This window comes from Trichoderma breve, chromosome 1 (genome assembly GCF_028502605.1).
Source record: "Trichoderma breve strain T069 chromosome 1, whole genome shotgun sequence".
NCBI classification, from domain to species: Eukaryota; Fungi; Ascomycota; class Sordariomycetes; order Hypocreales; family Hypocreaceae; genus Trichoderma; species Trichoderma breve.
In genome coordinates, this window is record NC_079232.1 from 2,882,539 (window position 1) to 2,901,073 (window position 18,535).

Here is an 18,535-nt window from a genome sequence, read left to right on the forward strand (position 1 = left end):
GAGGAAGCACCTCGTCAGACTCATCTCTGTCCTCATCGCCGTCAAGTCGTTAAAACATTTCGACACAACTGTAAACCGCTTTTTCGTTTTACTTTTTCTTTGATTGTTTTTCATGTGCTGGAGAGGGGGAGATTTTATCAGCTGTTTTTTTGCGGGACGGTTCATGGGGGACGGTTCGGATCGCATCATCGGTTTTCACATCATATTAATCAACATACCCGACATATACAAAGCAAAGAAACACACAAAAACAATCCGCGACGCTCCAAGCCAATGTTTTTTTCTGGTCACGCACTTTGATTCCTCTTTACAACGTCAGTATTCTTGTGGCGGGACATGTCATGGCCATATCTGCGGCCCATCCATTTTCATAGTCTTGGTTCACTTTGGAGAAACGGCCCTTAGCCTGGCTAGGAGTTTTTACGTTGAGTAATAAATCATTTGTTCATTGATTGCTTCTTCAAATGCATGTGCTGTTGAGGCGCCGCAATGTAATCTGCTAGTAAACATGCTAATCTCCCATAATCATGATTTCCGTGCAAGTGTATCCAATGATAGCAAGGCTCTCGCAATTCCAGTATACGTGCTGAGGCTGTTCATACTCTTAACCAGACATGACCGTCATCATCTCCTCCCTCCCCCCTCTACAGTGCTGATGCTGCCATTGTGTTGACAGTCGGGGGAAGCGATGTCCTCTTAGTTCCCCGGTTCTCATCACCGCTGCCACCAGGCGACTCCTCCTCTAGCGCCGCGCTGCCTTGAATTCGTCTCTTCGCCTCCTGTTTATCAGCTTCCGTGATGTCCTGCTCGTTCTTACGCATGTCTGGAGTCCACTGTGATTGAGTGGGCGAATGTCCAATCGACATGCCGACGCGAATCTGCCATCAAGTTAGCAACGCCTTCTCTTTGGCAAGTAAGAAAGGACCAAAACTTACCAAGGTCTCGAGGGCTCCGTTAGAGTTATCCACGAGATCGTCGTCAAATCGCATCTTGCCAGGCTCAAACAGCAACAGAACCGTGCTGCCACCAAACGCAAAGTAGCCAAGTTCTTCGGCACGACGCACGTGCTCGCCTTCCTTGCGTGTAATGATGGTGCTACCCACCATCATGGCTCCGACACAGATGACCATGACCCGTCCGTGGACCTCGCTGTCGATGGGCACCAGCACTCTCACATTCTCGCCGTACACATCCAATGCCGAGCGAATCGCCATCGGGTTGACTGTGTAATACTCGCCAGCAATGGTAATGGGCTTGCCCATGACGCCATCAACGGGAATGTGGAATCTGTGATAGTCCTGAGGGGCCAGTCGGAAGATGCCCAGAGCGCCGCCCTCGTACCGCGAGACGTCGTCTGGATAGGCATCTCCGAGGAGCCTCTTCATGTTGAATTCGCGACCCTTGACCCAGATCTTGGTCGCCTGCGAGATTGAATTAAAGACAACACTTCGGCAATCCGCTGGCGAAACGATGATGCGAGGGTTGTCTGGCGCTGAGCACGGCCTGGCACCCGGCTTGAGCGCACGATAGAAGAATTCGTTAAAGTTTTTGAACTCTTCAATCGGCAGCAAGACTTCTGACATGTCCAGGCGATGAAAGTCGATGAACTTTTCGATTTCGTCCCGTGAAGCAGGGTCGTCAAATTTCTTGCCTTGCTTGATGCTCAAATTCTTCAACATTCTCCGGACTGGTTCATGTTAGTATCAAAAACCCCGTTGAGATTTCTTGTGATATACGGCGGCACCACTTACTTCGCTTATTCTCCATGTCCTTCGACTTCAGCCCCTTGTAGAGGAGTCGAATACCCAAGCGCACATAGACGCTCATCTTCTCCTCGTTAATCTGTCCCGTGAGACGATCCTGAACGAGAATGTTTGCCGAGTTGGCGCCGAGCTTGTATCCACCATACGAGATTTTGGTGATGACCTTGGAGTACCATTTCCTTTGCGCTTGGCTGGCCGTCACAAATCCGCTCACGAGGACTGTGTTGACCTGGCGCCAGTCCTGGCTCGCACACGTCGCAATGTGCGTAACGATATCGCCGTCGCTGCGCTTGTTCAGGCGTGGCTGATGGCAGATGGGGCACTCCCGAATTTCCACCACGTGTTCTTCCTTGGAATCTTGATCAAAATACCCCTCCTCTCCCTCTTCGTTTGGTGTGCTAATCTCGGGAATAGGGGTGGTCGCCTCCGCTGGCGGTTCGACCATAATCTGGGGCGTCGAGTTCCCTGAGCCATCGGAGCCTGGCTGTCCAGCGGAATCTCCGGACGATTTGCTACTGAGGCTGAGGCTTTTTACATCCAGAATAGGAGTCTTGCTTCCAGATCGGCTCTTGGCCTGTAGCTGATCTTCTAGGCACAACACGGCTTCGTCAAAGGTCAGCTCCCACGAGTCCTCGTTATCGGCAGCCTTGTGAGGGAAGCGCTGGAAGAAGCTGTCAATGGTAGAGTCCTTCAATGTCGAGCCAAGAGTATCCAGCATTGTGCTCAGCTCAATCCTGCTAATCAGACCACTTTCGTCTGTATCATACTGCTTCAACAGCGCCCGCCAAAACTGCTGGCGGAGGGCTGGGTACGGTACATACTTGGCTCTCATGTAGATGACGGGATTGTGCTTGCTTTCCCACTTGTCTAGGTTCTTCATCTTCAACGGAAGAGCGTACTCAGCGAGATCGGGGTCGTCTGCCTCCATAGCCTGCTCTGAAGCTTCGACTGGTGTGTTGGAAAGAGCATCTGCAGGTGCCAGGGACGTGCTGCTGGACTGAGGGCCGCTTCCATCGCCAAGCGCTGTAAGTGAAGAAGAGCCGTTTGAAGGGGTAGACCTAGGGGCCTGCGCCTTCATCATCTTGCTTAGACTCTGCGTCGACGAGGACCGGGAAACCCCGAGCTTCTGGAGACGAGATTTTGTGGGAACCGGTGCCGGCAATGGTTCCGGCTCGGGAGAGCGAACTTCATACAACCCCGTCTCTGGGTTTGCCTGGGGCGCCTTTTCTATGAGCGTCTGAATAGGCAGGTTACACGAAGCGATGAAGTCATTGCCGGAATATTTGTCGTGGTCAATGACGGTAAAAGCAAATGAGTATTGCTTCTCGTGATTCTGTACTGGGAAGATCATCTTCTCATTGAAGACCGGGTTGAGGTTGTGTCGGACTCGCTTGGTGCGGTAAGTCTTCTTGCCTAGGGATGCCACAACAAATGGGTCCATATCGAAGCCAGTCCGCGTCAGGTTCGACTCAGGCGGAAGGTCAGTGATCTTGGAAATCTCCAAGTAGATGATGCCAACAACGTCGGAGTCGCCATTGGTAAAAGCGTAGGGGTCTTGCCGCCTCTTCTTCTTGAGGCCCTTGATGCGAAGTCGCCGCCGACGCTTCTCAGCAGTCTCTGGTTTTGAGGGATCCTCGGCGTCGTCGGCAATATCTTCCTCGAGCTCCGTAAGGTCATCCTCATCGTCTTCATCACCAAGCCCGTCTGCCGACGATGAGCCACCCAAATGCGCCGCGGCACTTGGGGTGAGCAGGGGAGTTTCGGTAGGTGTAACATTTCGGGACGAGCCGACGGGAACTGTGCCAACAAGGGCGTAGAACTTTTCAAAGAGTTGTTGCTGGGGGAGAAACGGGGCTGTAGTGTCGAGTAGGGTAAATTGAAGCTGCACTTCGCCGGAGACGATGCTGGTTTTCTTGCCTGGGCGTTTACTCTTGAGAGGATACCACCGTGGCTCTTGTTCGGCGACTTCGTTCTGGAAGATCTCTTCGAGCGCTAGATCGAACTCTCCGAGATAATCCTTGCCAAAGCGATCCTTGTCCCAGCATATGACGCCCACCACTAGGCTTTGTACAGAGCTTATGGGTAGCTCTTCGATGACGTTCCATTCGGGGTTGAGGGTTTTGGGGACGGAGTGGGTGACGACTCGGGCGTCGCCAAGGGTGACAACGAGATACTAGATGGACAAGATTTGTTTGTAAGCTGCTGGCTCAGAACTAGAATAGAATCTGCGGTGTTTATAACAGTAAAAGGGGGGAGTTGTGTTGATGGTGAAGATGATGCGTGTTCATTGGGAGCTCGTGACAAAGGTTGCGATGCGATGGTGCATGTTGCTGCTGCTGCTGCTCTCGACTCACCGGATCCGAAGTTCCACTACGATCTTTGGCCGCCAGATTCCTTGCCTATTTGCCTCACGTCTTAGCACACAACCATCTCGTCCAAAGGTGCGAGACTGGTCCATACCCGCATGATAACCACCCTCAGGGCCAGCCCGTTTGCCGCAACCCCCGCAGGGCCAGTGCCGTCTTTATTTGGTCGCATTGGGCTCTCGCTTCTTGAATTCGCACTCGGAGATGGAGATGAAGAAAGCAGCCGGTTGGGGAGGATACGCATTGCAAAGACAGAGCTTGCGCAAGCTCGGGCGGGCAGAGCTACACACGTCCAAGTTGCTGTGTCGATCCGATCGTTAGGGAGGGCCAAGCAAGCGCTATGGTCCTTCTACGGGCTCTGCTGCTGCTGCTGCTGTGCTATTGCTGTCAAGTGCTATAGACGGATGGTGACAGTGGTGGCGCACTGTGCTGCGGCTGAGGCGACCTGGCGTGAATTTAAGGGTGCTAAGGCAGCATCTGTTCCCCTTGGTTCCGGGTCGAGGCGATCGAAAAGATGGAGGTGCAGGTTCACGTCTACGGTCTACGGATGAGGTCTCCGTTTAATATTATTATTCCATATTATTCGATACCGCTCCGGGGGCCAGCCTCCACTTTATTAAGAAGCGAGACGGTCATGCAGCGCTGCATGTTGGCAAGAAGCCAAAATAATCGCTGTCAACCTTGTACTTGTACCTAAAGCGGCTCAAGGGCCGGGCCTCGGTACGAGTAGTATTACTCTGGCTTAGCACAGCATTAGACTCCATAAGATGCGACCCCGGTGAAGGCAAATGTCTGAAGCTTGAGCTCTGGCCTTCCAATCAATAGAGTGATAAGTGATGGTCTGTATCGTAGATAATATTCACCAGTTTGAGGCCGCAGACGATCTGGGCGGTTCGGTTTCATATCTACGTCATTGTGTATGTGCGCCACAGTGTCTGTTGACATCGGACGATACTGTCGGAGCTGCGTACTTTATTTCTGCTCTGACGACATGTGGCATCGAAAGACAGCTTGGCAGCTTGCATAGCTTACACCCAGCCTCATCTCGAACTGCTGTAAAGAGGGAGTTTCTACCCGTTCACGAAAGAAATAAAATTTGATGTCCAGCACACATCCATCATTAATCTTATAATCAAACCTCGTGCCTATTGTACATTAGCACCAACCTTACTACTCACACACGAAACCTTGTAGCGCAGCTCCATGCATTCACACGACTCTGCAATGCGCATGGCTAGCACACCAATGTGGCCAATGATATACTGATTCGAAGCAGCGCCAAATGGCACGAGAACGCCCTGTTTCACCACGCTCCCGATATATCTCTCACTCAATGCTGCAGCCACTCAGACCGCACCGCTTGCGTGAAGCCGTATTCCTTCCAGTGGCCCTTGAGTAAATGCAGCCAAAGAAGAGAGAGAGGGAAAACCACTCCGTTGGGATGCGGGCAAGGCGGGGCAGTCCATGCAGTCCATGACATGTGCAACGTTTGAGACACGTCCCGCTTTGGCCCTATTTTGCTGGCTTCCAGTTTCTTGGCTTGAGCCTCAGATAAGGCAGGTGGTGTTGCTGCCTACTACTGAGGCAATAAGCATCGCAGCGTTTAGATCATTCCATGCACAGGTAGGACTGTATTACCGGCGTGGTATGTAGTATTCAATATTACGCAGAAGAGTTGAGCACTGAAAGGCCTCTGTGCCCTTGCTGCAAGATGCTGGTCGCAATATGCAAGCTTGATGCCTTAGTAAGCGGCACATGCGCCATTTGAGGCCTTCGGTTTGCTGGGGAATGTTTCTTCCGCCATGCAGTCAGATGCAAATTGAATGATTTGCACACGTCAAATCTGCAGCAGTCAACTCCAAGACAAAGTAGATGACGTAGCGCTGCTGGCACCACATCACCACAGCAGAAACAAACTCCATTGGGCAGGGCAACCGTTGCTTTAGGTATTACGGCTTCTCTTGACACCTGTCTCACCCAGTTGCCAGAATGATGCCTGGATTCCAGCAAGGCCCAGCGGTAAGCCGATCGCCACAGCCTTATGACGCTCCTGATAGAAACATGGAGCTCCAGGAAGAGTAGGGGCTTTCACATGGATGTACTTTTCAGCGCAGCATAGGCGAAGAGCTACAAGGCGATCTGCTACCCCTTATTACTAGAGCACAGCTAGCAGCTCAACTAGCAGCTTAGCTGATGGAGACGGCGAAATGACGAACGCTATATGGATGTGTTGGGGCAAGAGAGACAAGCATTGACGCGACTGGACCGGGAGAGGGAGAATCAAGATCTTTGTGCGACCACCACGTGATTTCCGTGTGGCAGCGTCATCGCTTCCCTTGTGCTGAATTGATGAGACAGTGAGCACGGCAATTTCTCAATTCTGGCGCTTCTAATCAGGCGTAGACATCTCAATCGTAGGGCATCTTGAAGCTTGAAGCAGGGAGAACTGTAGCTGTATCTGTCTGCCCCAACAGGCTGAGCTAGGGAACTGGGGTCTCCGTTCCAGACCCAGAACAGCGGGAGAAGCAGAAAAAAGGACCGTACAGAATAGTCCGGAGCATGGGATAGTTCCCTATGCCATTGATCAGGCTATGCTTTTGGGCAGGGTTGTTAAAAAGAAAATCACATAAATATGAGAAATTAACTGTGACCCGAATACGGCGTATACCTACTCAGGCATTAATTTATGGCCCCTTTTCAGCATGGTCACGCCACCTGTCTTTTTGGAGTGCAGGTAGCTTGCTAGGCCGTGGGAAATTGGATTTGAACTTTGTTGGCGACCTCCAAGGTGGGTAAAATCACAAGCTCCCCGGCCGAAATTCTAAACCTTCAGCAACCCCCGGGGCGCCTCTCCACACATTGCGCACGCGAGCGTCACGAGCCAAGCCCAGCGCCAGCGTCCTCTGCTCTCTAAGCCCAAGTCCATTCATGTCCATCAAAGACAGGTAGCTGATCCAGCTGCAGCGGCTCTCGGGCATTCGCAAGAAACGAGAGACAGAAACGCACAACTTGAGCCGTCAAGTCGGGCTGCATCGGCGCCTGACCTAGCACTTGCTTTTTTTTTCTTCCCCTAGTCACGATGTCATCACCAGCGTCCTCCCACAGCGGCAAACGCAAGAGGGTCACTATCAGTGCTGCCGAGCCGGACAGCGCTTTGCAGACCTCGTCGCGAGATGCCTCGGGCGAAGAAGGCGACACCACCGCACCAGAGTCGTCGCGACAGACTAGACGGACTGCCAATGGCACGAACTTGAACCCTAATAAGAGGCAGCGAGCCAATTCAGACCGAGTTGTCGAGAATGGCGACAATGTCCTCGATCCTGGTGAGCCCAGTGACACCACTGAAGCCAGTATCGACATTGCTGAGAGAGTCACTCGGAAAGGACGGAAGAGTGCATCCAAAGACGTCGAGGAAGAGAAGAAGAAGATGCCTCCACCCCCAATTGGCAAGCTCACCCACCCCGTGGGCTACAAGACAAACCCCCCGCCAACTGGCCGCAATGTCAGGGTCTACGCCGACGGAGTCTTTGACCTGTTCCATCTCGGGTGAGTGCTGTTTATATACGACGAGAACGAGGCATATCCAATGAGCCGCATGCTGACCACATCGACAGGCACATGCGCCAGCTTGAACAGGCGAAGAAAGCCTTTCCCAACACAACTCTCGTCGTGGGCGTCACCGGCGACGATGATACCCACATGCGCAAGGGATTGACTGTCATGTCCGCCAAGGAGCGCGCCGAATCTGTGCGACACTGTAAGTGGGTGGATGAAGTCATCGAAGACTGCCCTTGGATCGTCACCCCAGAGTTTCTCGAATTGCATCGCCTCGACTATGTTGCACACGACGATATCCCATATGGCGCGGACGAGGGAGACGACATTTACCAGCCCATCAAGGAAACTGGCAAGTTTCTCGTAACTCAGCGCACTGAGGGTGTCAGCACGACTGGCATTATTACAAGGTGAGTAGTGTATTATTCTATCGCCGTTGAACCCTGCCTCTGACTTGTGTGTCCCATAGGATCGTCCGCGATTACGAAAAGTACATCACTAGACAATTCAAGCGCGGTACCTCTCGCCAGGAGCTCAACGTTAGCTGGCTCAAGAAGAATGAATTAGACCTCAAGCGTCACGTGCAAGATCTCCGCGAGAACATCACCAACAACTGGACCACGACCGGCCAGGAGCTCAGCCGAGAGCTAAAGCAGTTCTGGCCTACCAGTCGACCACAGAGCCCAGCCCGGTTCAACAGCTCAGGAAGCGACATTGCGCGATCAAGCGACATTGCACGATCTCCCACCACGCCTGGAGGATCAGGGAACTCGAAGGAGTTCATCACTGGCTATGCGCTTGGGCTGGTTGGTGGTGTGCGATCATGGGTTCGTTGATCTCTCCCATCTACCCCGTCTTCCGTTTCCCGAGCTGACTCGATCGACCTCCAGATGACCAAGAACCGCAGGACTGTGGCAGGCAGCCATCCTGCCAGCGATGACGACTCTGAAGAGAGCGACAGCAACGGGAGGCCGGCACCGGCAGAGAACAACCACGAAGAGGCTACCTCGAGCCGCGCGTAGATTTAGCATCAAGGAAGTGCTCCAAGTATCAGAGGAATTAAGCGCGGCCGTATGAGTTCCAGCCGAGAGGGCCTGCGATGAGAGAGTGTGTATACGCGACAAAAGGATGACTGTTAATTTGTGACAATAGATGGATTTGGTGGTGTCTCATTGGCGTGTTGGGTTTTTGTTTTAGGGCTACAAAAAATGATGACTACGTTGCTCCAATCTTGCTTGGTGCCTCCTTACATGCTCTGAAAGGCGTTATAACAGCCTTGTGTTTCCTGTGATGTTTGAAACATGATGCAGGCTGATTTTGTCACAGAGGCCATTGTTTCAAAGGCTCCGTATATGCGGTGTCCTCCTGTCTTGAGGCACATAACAACCGTGGTGGTGTTCCAATTCGTGGATTCTTCTCGTCATGGAGGGACACACGCACACACATGAGGGGACTCTTGGGAAGGTTGCAATGCACATGACAAGGCTACCATGGCAGTTTGCAGCTTTGTGTCATGACCATCAAACAAGGAGGATCAGCCTTACCACCGAACATGGGGAGTAATACATGTCATGCCGACACAACTACCGTTACCTACGTATGCAGCCTTATCCGCAAGGCCTTGTCACTGCCTCTCCCCCCTTGCCCGAATATCCTTTCCTCCGGCATGGGGGTTTTGACGATTCGACATCTATCTGCCGGCGGTTACTAATATTAGATTTCTCAGCATAATGCATTTGTCTTCTAATCACGATCAACGATCCCGGCCATTCCGAGTTGTGAACATCTCTCTGTCCTCGCGGCTATCTCTCGAAGCGTGGAGGGTGTGAAGTGTTTGACGGCGGCTAATAGCCGATGTGTCGTGAGATGGCTGCGTTACATTGAAAAGAAACATGGCACGAGGGCAGTGAGCAATGGGCAGATTTGCGTGCCTGGGGATCGGGGCTGAGTTCAGGTTTGGCTGCAATTCTGCGAGCTGGGGGAGGTTGTCTAGAACGGGATGCAACATTAAACATTTGGCCGTGCCACTCCAAAGGCGGCTGTTCATGGCGATGCCCGGAGATCCACTGCCCTGGTTTTTTTGCTAGAGGATGGATAGGCAGGACAAAAGGCGGCGCATATACGACGAATAAGAAGCAGATGAAGCGTTACACTTTGTGGATGGACATGGGCTGTGCTGCTTGCTGTTGGACGGCGACAAGCGCGCCTGCGTTGCTCCGGATGGCTGGTAACCTTGGGTTGATCAAATGGCTTATGCAAGATGTTTCCGTTTATTCTTCCAGCGTCTGCTTCTGCTTGCACGTTGCTGCATGAGAGGGACGGATAGTGTGTACAGTAGCGTCATGATGGGTGGGTGAATCTCTAAAAATATCTGGGCTAGAGCATGTTGGTCGTCTTAGTCACTAGTCGTCTGCGTATAAGCGCCGAGATGAATAGCAGAGAGTAACATGGCGCGGACAAATCACTCCAAGTGCTATTCCCGAGTCTATCTAGTTGGACTTATTTCTATTTCTATTTCTATTTGAAGAAATGGAAAAGAAAAACAAGGGACAAAGGAAGGCTAGCAGTACGCAATCAATACGCAAGCAGTACAGTAAAAGAGCTTCGCAGTGGAATTCCCATTTGCTGATCTACAGTACATCGACGATCGTTCTGGTTGCTTCGCCACGCTCACTCTGGCTCCAATCAGACCCCCGTAGCAAATGCGGTTGCAGGACCTGGTATTACCCTCATAGGTAGCATCTCCTCCGGATGCTTGGGCGTGAGATAAGCGCCGGCGGGCAACATGTCGTCAAGACCTGCAGCAGCGAGCTGAATGCTGCGGCTGCGACAATCAAGGGATTGTTCCATGTTGTTTGACCCTGCCCGAGCCATGCCCTGGGCGAAGCTGTCTAAGACAACTGAGCTTGACAGAATGCCTTGTAACACTTTAGAGTTTTACCGGCTCGTCGTGTTCACTGTGAAAAAGATACGAGCTATTGCCTAGTTGGTGCTTTTCGGTGCTAGAGCCTGCTGTGCATCCCAAAGAAGTGAAACAAAAGTGTGTTGATCCCACATCCTTCGCCGAAGCCCCTGCGAGAAGTGACTGTGAGAGATTGCAGCTCCACGTCCGTTTTGGGATTTTGATTTGACTGATAGGAACAGCACGGCAATAGAAAGTAATACATGATGCAAATGCTCCAGTCGTTTCTTCTCCTTACGGCGGGTTTGCTGACTGCAGCTACGGATACTGTATGTAAGGTATGAGTACATGCACCCTAACGTGAACTGACGCCCGTACTCGGTACTTTGGCTGCACGTACTTCCATTTTCTCATTCCCTGCTGCGGGAAGAGGGCAAGGGGGAGCTCACTAGCACTTTCCAAGCCTGCGGTAGCTCACCAACTTTAGCTAATCTGGCCCCCAAACCGCCCACTAGCCCCCAAATCTTCAGCGACCAACTATTTGCAGTTCATCTCAAATCGCTAACCTGCGAAAAAGAAAGGAAACCAAAGGAAAACCCGGATTCCCTACCACGAAGGATGGTTTTTACCCTCAAATGATCGAGATCAGATAGATTTCAGCAAAGCCAGATCTACAGGGGGGGCATCAAACGAACATGGTCCCTATTCGTGGCTGCACTGGCAGAGACAGGAAGAGAGACACAGATGGAGGTGACGTTCCTGGGCGACAGCCGAATCACCGGGCTAGCATTGGATACTCATTTCTCTTCCTCACCGGCTGGACGGATCCACAAAACGAGGTGGGAATTGGTCTGCAATAGAGCGATTTCGAGAATGACTAAAGGAGAGGACTATTACTATTAGTTGTGACCGCCTCTACTTGTCTCCATCGGAATCGACTCCGCGGCAGCTTGTACCCTACTCGAACTCGTCTCTGACCGTGCAGCATCATCACCAGCGCCCAAGTCCCCCCAAAACGAGAAGCTAGCCTGCACTTACGGAGCACGAGGGCGGGCGCCTTCGGGCTGCACGGAGCGGGCCATGTGCCTCGTGGACGCGGAGGCGACCATGTCTCCCTTGGGACAGCACTAAAGGGAATGGAGTGCGCATGTTAAACAAACCCCTGGCCCACCAGGACGTCAGCTCTGCGCGAGATGGAGACGCAAAAGACGGGGAACTTTTTCAGCTCTGGCCCATCCTTCAGTCTTCGTTTGCAAGCCGGGTGGCCGCCACTGCGCCGTTAGTAGAGCTCGTGCCCATTGCTGGAACCGCAGCCGGGCGTTGATTCGTTCGTTGCAACACCGGCAACGCAGGGAGAGGCACATATCGCAGCTTCACCGGTTTCCCAAGTTTTCGAGCTTGCTGGCTGAAAGTGTTGCGCCGGGCATCGGCTTCTCTGTTCCAAAGGGGCGGAGGTGGCCGATGCATTGCTGAGGCATCTCAGCCCGTCGGCCCTTTGGAATAGAGAGAAAAAGCAATTGGATGTGAGATACTCCGTGCATACGGGAACTATGAGGGCACTTGCATAACGCACACGCATTAGCATGTATGTATCATGTACGAACATCATACATCATCGCCTGCAAGTCGAGGCACCTCTGAAGCCATGGTGTCAGTGTTGCGACGGGATCCGTTCTAGAAAGGAGGCATGGAAGAGCGGGATGCTCTGTGCAAGGTACTACTACTAAGATCCTCCCAGGCAGGCCATTGGAGAAAAATGCGTCTTAGTACTGGCTCCGGTGGACTGGGAACACCAAGCTTTTTGCTCAAAGACACGTTACGGGGAAAAACCTTCTTCTTCCACCCTTGTTCCCCCCAGATGTAGCTGCCGATGCGCCAAAACGAGCCTCTGCGCACAAGCGTACCCAGTACCCTGGCCAGGTTGATGATCTCCCAAGTTAGCTGGGCGATGCCATGCTGCTGTCAATCTGCGGCACACGGCATCTCTGCCCTTTGCATCACGTCTACAAGACAACCTAGTAGAGGCTATCGCGGTCTCTGTCTCCGGGTATGTTCCTCCGGTGGCGAAAAAGGGAGAGAAAGGCCTTCTGTTCTCGTGAGCCATAGCTGCTTCCTTCAAAACCCGGACTTTCTCACACGATGCCCTCACGGCCAACCAGATGCTCCACGATCGGCTATGAATGTTTGTGTGGCTGTTTGTCTTCCGGCGAGAAATCAAGCCCAGCCCCACCACCGTCGGATTTCGCTTCAGCAGAGCAGACGAAGTACATCGTTGCACTCTGTAATAACTGACGAGTACAAAGGAATCGAGTACTCCATACTAACAGCGTCGCTAGCAGTTTTCGTCTCTGCCCCTGTAACTTGTCGCCAAGCGCGCACAATTCTCATGAGCCCACACACATTCAGGACGCCGTGTCTCACAACTGCTCATGCAGGTGTTGATCCTCAACAGCGAAGGGGGGCAAAAGCAGAAGAAACAAGTAGTATGTACTACAGAGCAGTCATAAGGCAGTCCGCGGTATGGGACGAAAGACATTCATTTCCCAACTATGAACCCTGCTGGAGCCGCCGGACTGGGACGTTGACGCCATACCCGCGCCGCTCTCGCGGGCCCCCCTTGTTGGTCTTGTTTTAGGGCCTTGATTCTTTTTCCGCCGGCAGCGAGACACAGCCTTTGTGGGCTTTGCGTGTGTGCTGTGCTTGTACAGTACTCGTACTTTCCACATTCCATGATATGATGTGCACAGCCGGGTGGGAAATTCGGGACAGTCGTGTTCAGGTAGCCTGGCACCTGGCGCATCTTGGAACCCAAAGAGGAGATCAGCAAAGCCGTCACATTAGCCTGCATGCTGATAAGAAAGCTGGGTTCTAATTATATCCCCAGTCACGCATTGCAGCCAGGTTTGGCCAAGCTCTCTCTGCTCTACGATGGGTACGACTCGCATATGTTTGGCATAGAGCGAATCCTTGTGTGCCCAACATTGGCATTGGCGCGGCCGTTGGTAGTGATGAGCGAGGCAGCAACAACCATTTGATCACGGCTCTGCTTATGACAGGCGGATATTTCTTACCCCTCCACCACTCGCCGCCACCCTCTCTGGGCTGTGCCCAATCAAGGGTATTGCTGCAGCAGTCGACTCGCAGCGCTCATCTGGACGGAGCTTTTTAGTGTCTACCCCAGTCCTGGCCCGTTCGCTCCCGCGGGCAGGGCTGGCTCAACCACGCGGCGCCGTCCCCACCGTGTATCCTCCTCCCGACATGGTTCTGTCAGCCTCGGACTGCTAGCAGTAAGAGTTGGGTCGGGGGTGTGCCAGAGAGATTGGCCCATTCCCCGTTGCGTCGTGCTGCCTCGTACCCAGTACGAACGGCGCGGGAGAGCTGATGGCTTCGACACCGCTTCGGGGAGACAACAACCCAGACCATGCCGTTTTACCTGGTTTTACATGCACCCCATAGCTCAGCTGCCAGCCCACGGCTCGTCATGGAACTAGGATCATGTTTCCAGGGCCGCTTCAGATGATGGAGTTCGGCTGTGTTGGCCGCCGGGGGTCGTGCTGCCCACGCGCTCGCTTCCCACACAATCAACATACATGTAGACTACCTCTGCGCGCTCTCTCTTTTGCCGCCGCCGTCACCACTGCCATCTTTCCCGCAGCACGACGATAATGCCTTGTTCTCTTCCTATATTTGTCTCTTCAAAGGCATTCTGAGGTCGCATCGCTACTGGGGACATTACCTCAACCCGGCGAGGCTGAGGCTAGGTTGTCGCCGACTTTGCTTCCCACCCCATTCGATTGCTACGCTGGTTTACCTCTAGTCGACCAGTTCCGTTCTCTCCTACACCATCTACATACCCTTGCTCTCCCCTTGCCGTGCCTTTTGGAGATTCCGGCCCTATAATCCATAATCTTGACAACTTCACTTCACGTCACGTCACTAGCAACTCTTTCTCGCAGCCTTCCGGGCTGTGTATACCAAGATAGACTTTTTGTGCTCCACGACTCCCAGACACCTTCTTCCTTCAACTCTATTTATCTGCCGTCTCATCTTTCTCTTGGTCTGATATATTCCACAATGGGGAGCCTCAGGAACATTATGAATGTCGATGACGACCACGTCGACTCGCACTCCATAAGAAGAGACCGGAGGCCGACTTCGAGAACTTCTATTGATCAAGATCTCTCCGTCCCCATGCCCAGATATAATATCCCGGTGGATCTCTCAAGGCAAACATCTCCTCCTCACATCCTCCACCCTGCAGCGCCACCCCTGGGATATAACAGCCACCCTGGCGGTCGTCGACGCAGCAACACTAGCACTGATTCCATGGACTCTTCCTACGGACAGAGCCAGAACCATCCATCGTACTACACAGGAGCAGCAATGAGGCCCATCATGTCAGGAACCGGTTCAGGGGATCACCCTGTCAAGCTGACGCCCATTACTGGGAGAGTCAGTCGGGCCAAGAAGGGTGTTCCAGTTCATACTTGTGATGTCTGCCGGCCTCCAAAGGTATTTACATCTCATCGACTCTTTACTCTTCTATCATATTAGATATATACTAACATGGTTCATCTATAAGACCTTTACCAGAGCTGAGCATCTGAGGTATGTTGTTGTTCATTACCCCTCTTCTCTCTTGTTCATCACACCGAACATCTGGCTTACTCTATCATCTCTCAGACGACATCAGTTGAGCCATCAACCACCCGAATTATGTTGCACAGTCTCCGGTTGTAAGAAGGTCTTTTACCGAAAAGACCTTCTAGATCGACACCTACAGAGACAGTAAGCTTCTCTCTTCATCTCCAACATATACCACAGGGAATGAGTGCTTATTAGAACTTAGTGGCGAACACGAGGGCAAATTGAACAGAGACTCATCACGACGACGACGCTCCGGCAGCAGCCCTTCTCGACCTTATAGCAGCTCCCCGCCAGCACCTACGAGACAAGCGACCTCTCCCTACAGCGTTGGAGCTGCCGCCACACCGGCTCCAAGCGTAGGAATTGTCTCAGGTCACTGGTCGTCCGTCAACAAGTCAACACCACAAGGAAACACAATGCAATCACCACACATGCGAGACACACATGCATATCAGATGGCGGATATGAGTGTGGTTGACCCCATTACTGCCGTACAGATGCCAACCTCCCGGGTGGTCCCCTACGATGAATCCCGCCCTACTGGGCTGGGTGTGCTGAATCCTCAAGTTCCAGAGTTGTGTATGTCTGAAACGACACCACCAAACATTCCCTGGACAGATAGCTCGGGCATTCCATCGACCGCCTCAGGGAGTGCCTACTCGACGCCGGCATCTGGTAGCTCTAAGTTCCAACAGTCCTCAGCTCGGGCTCATAACGCAGAGTGGAGCGGACAGATGCCGTCTTATACAACATCCCCAAGCCCCGTCATCACAGACAATGGCTATCCCATCTCCTTCACTTATGGAGCTACCCCTCCACAGCTCTATTCTTCAGTATACGGGGATAGCTTGGGGGCTCCGTTTCCTAGCTACGAGCACAGCGCCAACCTTTACAGCCCACATCAGATGCTTGATACTACAGTCCGTAGCATGTCTCCGCCACAACTGATTGTAGGTCAGTCTGCAGAGACTATGATCGCGGCACCGGCTGCATTGCCTGCGGATCGTATGATGTATCCTCGCACTTGTAGCCGTGAGCCTGTAGATGCTCTTGGCCTGTATACTTTGATGCCGACAGCTCTGAGCCATGGCATTCGAAGCATGATCCCGACTTACATCGAGGTATACTGGGATAAAGTCCATTCCATGTACCCCATCATCCACAAGCCGACATTTGAAAACCCGACAAACATGCCCGAGGAGCATCTGGAGATTCTTCAGTGTGCCATGGCAGCCATCGCCACTCAATTCCTCGAGCACGAGGAGCACCGCGCCAATGGGCACCAGCTACACACCTATGCTATGGACAAGGCAAAGATTGTGAGAGAATAATGAAATCAAGTCTGTGAGCAGCAGCTAACATGTGTTTATTAGTATACCAACTCTGGTACCCCGGAATGGCCACTGCCAATCATGCAGGCCACACTCTTGTGCGAATACTATGCTCGTTTCCGGGGACGGAACAAGAAGGCTTACCAGCCGTCGCCTCGCTTTGAGGCATTGTATCAAATGGTTAGTTCCGCCTAGATTTCATTGGTTTCTACGTTTACATACCACTGGATTTCTGTGTGTGGACGTCTCTTCTCTTCTCTTCTTCATGTTTGTCATGTGTTATGAATTTCTATTTCTCTTTTTAACGGCCTTTTTCTTTTTCCTTTCTCTTTCTTTGCTCTTGCTCTTCTTTTCTCACATGTACGACTGTGATGTGCCCTTATTTTTCTTCTATCCCCTTTTTTCTTTTCTTTTTATTTTTCTCTTTTGAACCTCTCTCCATAAGGTTCACCTTTACGTTTCATGGCGTTTCTGTATTTGGAGAGGGGAGATTATACCATATAAAAACTATACTCATTCGCACCTTAAATGCAGGTCATTCACGCACAATCTACTTTCCCGCCGAACTTGGGGCCCTGCGACGCCTCTCAGCAATGGAGGATGTGGGTTCATATGGAGTCAAAGAGACGTCTTTTGTCTGCCTGCTTCTTACTCGATGTCCATGCAATGTCCTTCCTAGAACAGCCTCGTGTCTCGGTACTCGGCCTGGACTATTCCGACCCCGCGACACTCCCAATCCCCTTGTCAATGGGCACGCTGCTCCAATGGGACGCGCAAAACTTCCAAGAATGGAGCAACGTTACTCAACCTGCCCTGCCAGCGACTATCGGGACGACGATCCTCGAGACCATTTCTGCCGCGGACATTGCTTCGATCCCGGCCTTTGACGCCTCGCTCTTCCTGGTCGCACACGTGTTGCAACTCCCCCAGAGACAATCCCTCACGAAGATTAACCTCTTGGATGATGCATCTAGTATCAGCATGAGTCATTTCAGGATCATGAATCTGTTCCCATACTCGCCAATTGCAATGTCGCATCTTGCTCTCCATTATACCCCGTTGCACACATTGCTATCAGTGTCTGGTGACAGTTGGGTTTTCAACAAGAAGGTACTGCAGGCCACCGATTTCATGGAACATCAGAGACAGTTGGAGAAGTGGCGAGACTCTGGCAGTGCTGCTGTTGCGGCTGCCTTTGCTGCTCGGGCTCTTAAGCTCTTCCTCGGTCTGCAGAGGTGTGTTAACAAGGACGGAAGCGCCTCGATCCCGCCTCAGTTCCAGCGCACACAACAGAAGGAGATTTCTGACTTCTGGGGCATTTACGTGTGCGCTCTTATCTGCTGGGCATTCGGACATGTCGGCATCAGCCGCACCGAAGCCAAGGCGCCGACGCGGAGGGCCGCCATCCAGTGGATTTTGAAGATGTCGGACATGGAGCCTGGTCGCATCCAGCAAATGTCCGAGCAAGAGAAACAGGTCGGCTCCGGCGCCGTCAGTCTTGCGCGCGCGTCGCTCGAGAAGGACTGTCTGGGTGGAAGAAACATTCTGCTTGCCGATGCTGTTGGTGTTTTGAAGAAGCTAGAGGAGGGTGATAACTATAGACGATTTTAAGGGAAGTGGTCTTGTTTCTGTTTTGTGTTTCTGTTTTCTTCTTTTCTTGGCTTTTCAAAAAATGTTCTCTTTTTTTTCTTTCTCTATTATGATATACATGAATATGGCATCTCCCCATGACTTTTGGTTTATAATGGTTTAGCATAAGGAGTTTCACTTAGCTCAAGAGCAGGATGCATGAAGGGTTTATTGGCGCATGAGAGCATTTTTGTGAGCGACAAATGTTGGCTCATTGGTATGAGATACCTCGGGAAGCAGGCGTGGCGATATAGTAACTGGGTACTAGGTAGGAAGCATACAGGTTTAGGAAGCAAGGATGGAAATGGGATATTGATTTGATAACTTGAGTGTTTTTAATAG

The 18,535-nt window shown here is 52.1% G+C and overlaps 3 protein-coding genes across 3 annotated transcripts; 2 read left to right on the forward strand and 1 right to left on the reverse strand.

The window, feature by feature from the left end:
- Positions 1 to 644: 644 nt before the first annotated feature.
- T069G_00893 (phosphatidylserine decarboxylase domain-containing protein) lies at positions 645 to 4,301 on the reverse strand (the record flags this gene model as incomplete). The annotated part of the gene is made up of 6 exons (XM_056168103.1): positions 645 to 878; positions 936 to 1,687; positions 1,752 to 2,247; positions 2,299 to 3,936; positions 4,118 to 4,162; positions 4,224 to 4,301. The coding sequence occupies 6 exons, from the start codon at positions 4,299 to 4,301 to the stop codon at positions 645 to 647; spliced, it is 3,243 nt and encodes a 1,080-aa protein (XP_056033419.1).
- Positions 4,302 to 7,208: 2,907 nt separating this feature from the next.
- Positions 7,209 to 8,706, forward strand: T069G_00894 (cytidylyltransferase-like domain-containing protein; the record flags this gene model as incomplete). The annotated part of the gene is made up of 5 exons (XM_056168104.1): positions 7,209 to 7,452; positions 7,534 to 7,675; positions 7,744 to 8,094; positions 8,154 to 8,511; positions 8,575 to 8,706. 5 exons carry the CDS (start codon positions 7,209 to 7,211, stop codon positions 8,704 to 8,706), a joined length of 1,227 nt encoding a protein of 408 aa, XP_056033420.1.
- A 5,954-nt stretch (positions 8,707 to 14,660) lies between these two features.
- On the forward strand, positions 14,661 to 18,175 carry T069G_00895 (fungal specific transcription factor domain-containing protein; the record flags this gene model as incomplete). Its single annotated transcript, XM_056168105.1, has 6 exons — positions 14,661 to 15,098; positions 15,169 to 15,194; positions 15,270 to 15,374; positions 15,436 to 16,552; positions 16,607 to 16,744; positions 17,099 to 18,175. The coding sequence occupies 6 exons, from the start codon at positions 14,661 to 14,663 to the stop codon at positions 18,173 to 18,175; spliced, it is 2,901 nt and encodes a 966-aa protein (XP_056033421.1).
- Positions 18,176 to 18,535: the final 360 nt, after the last annotated feature.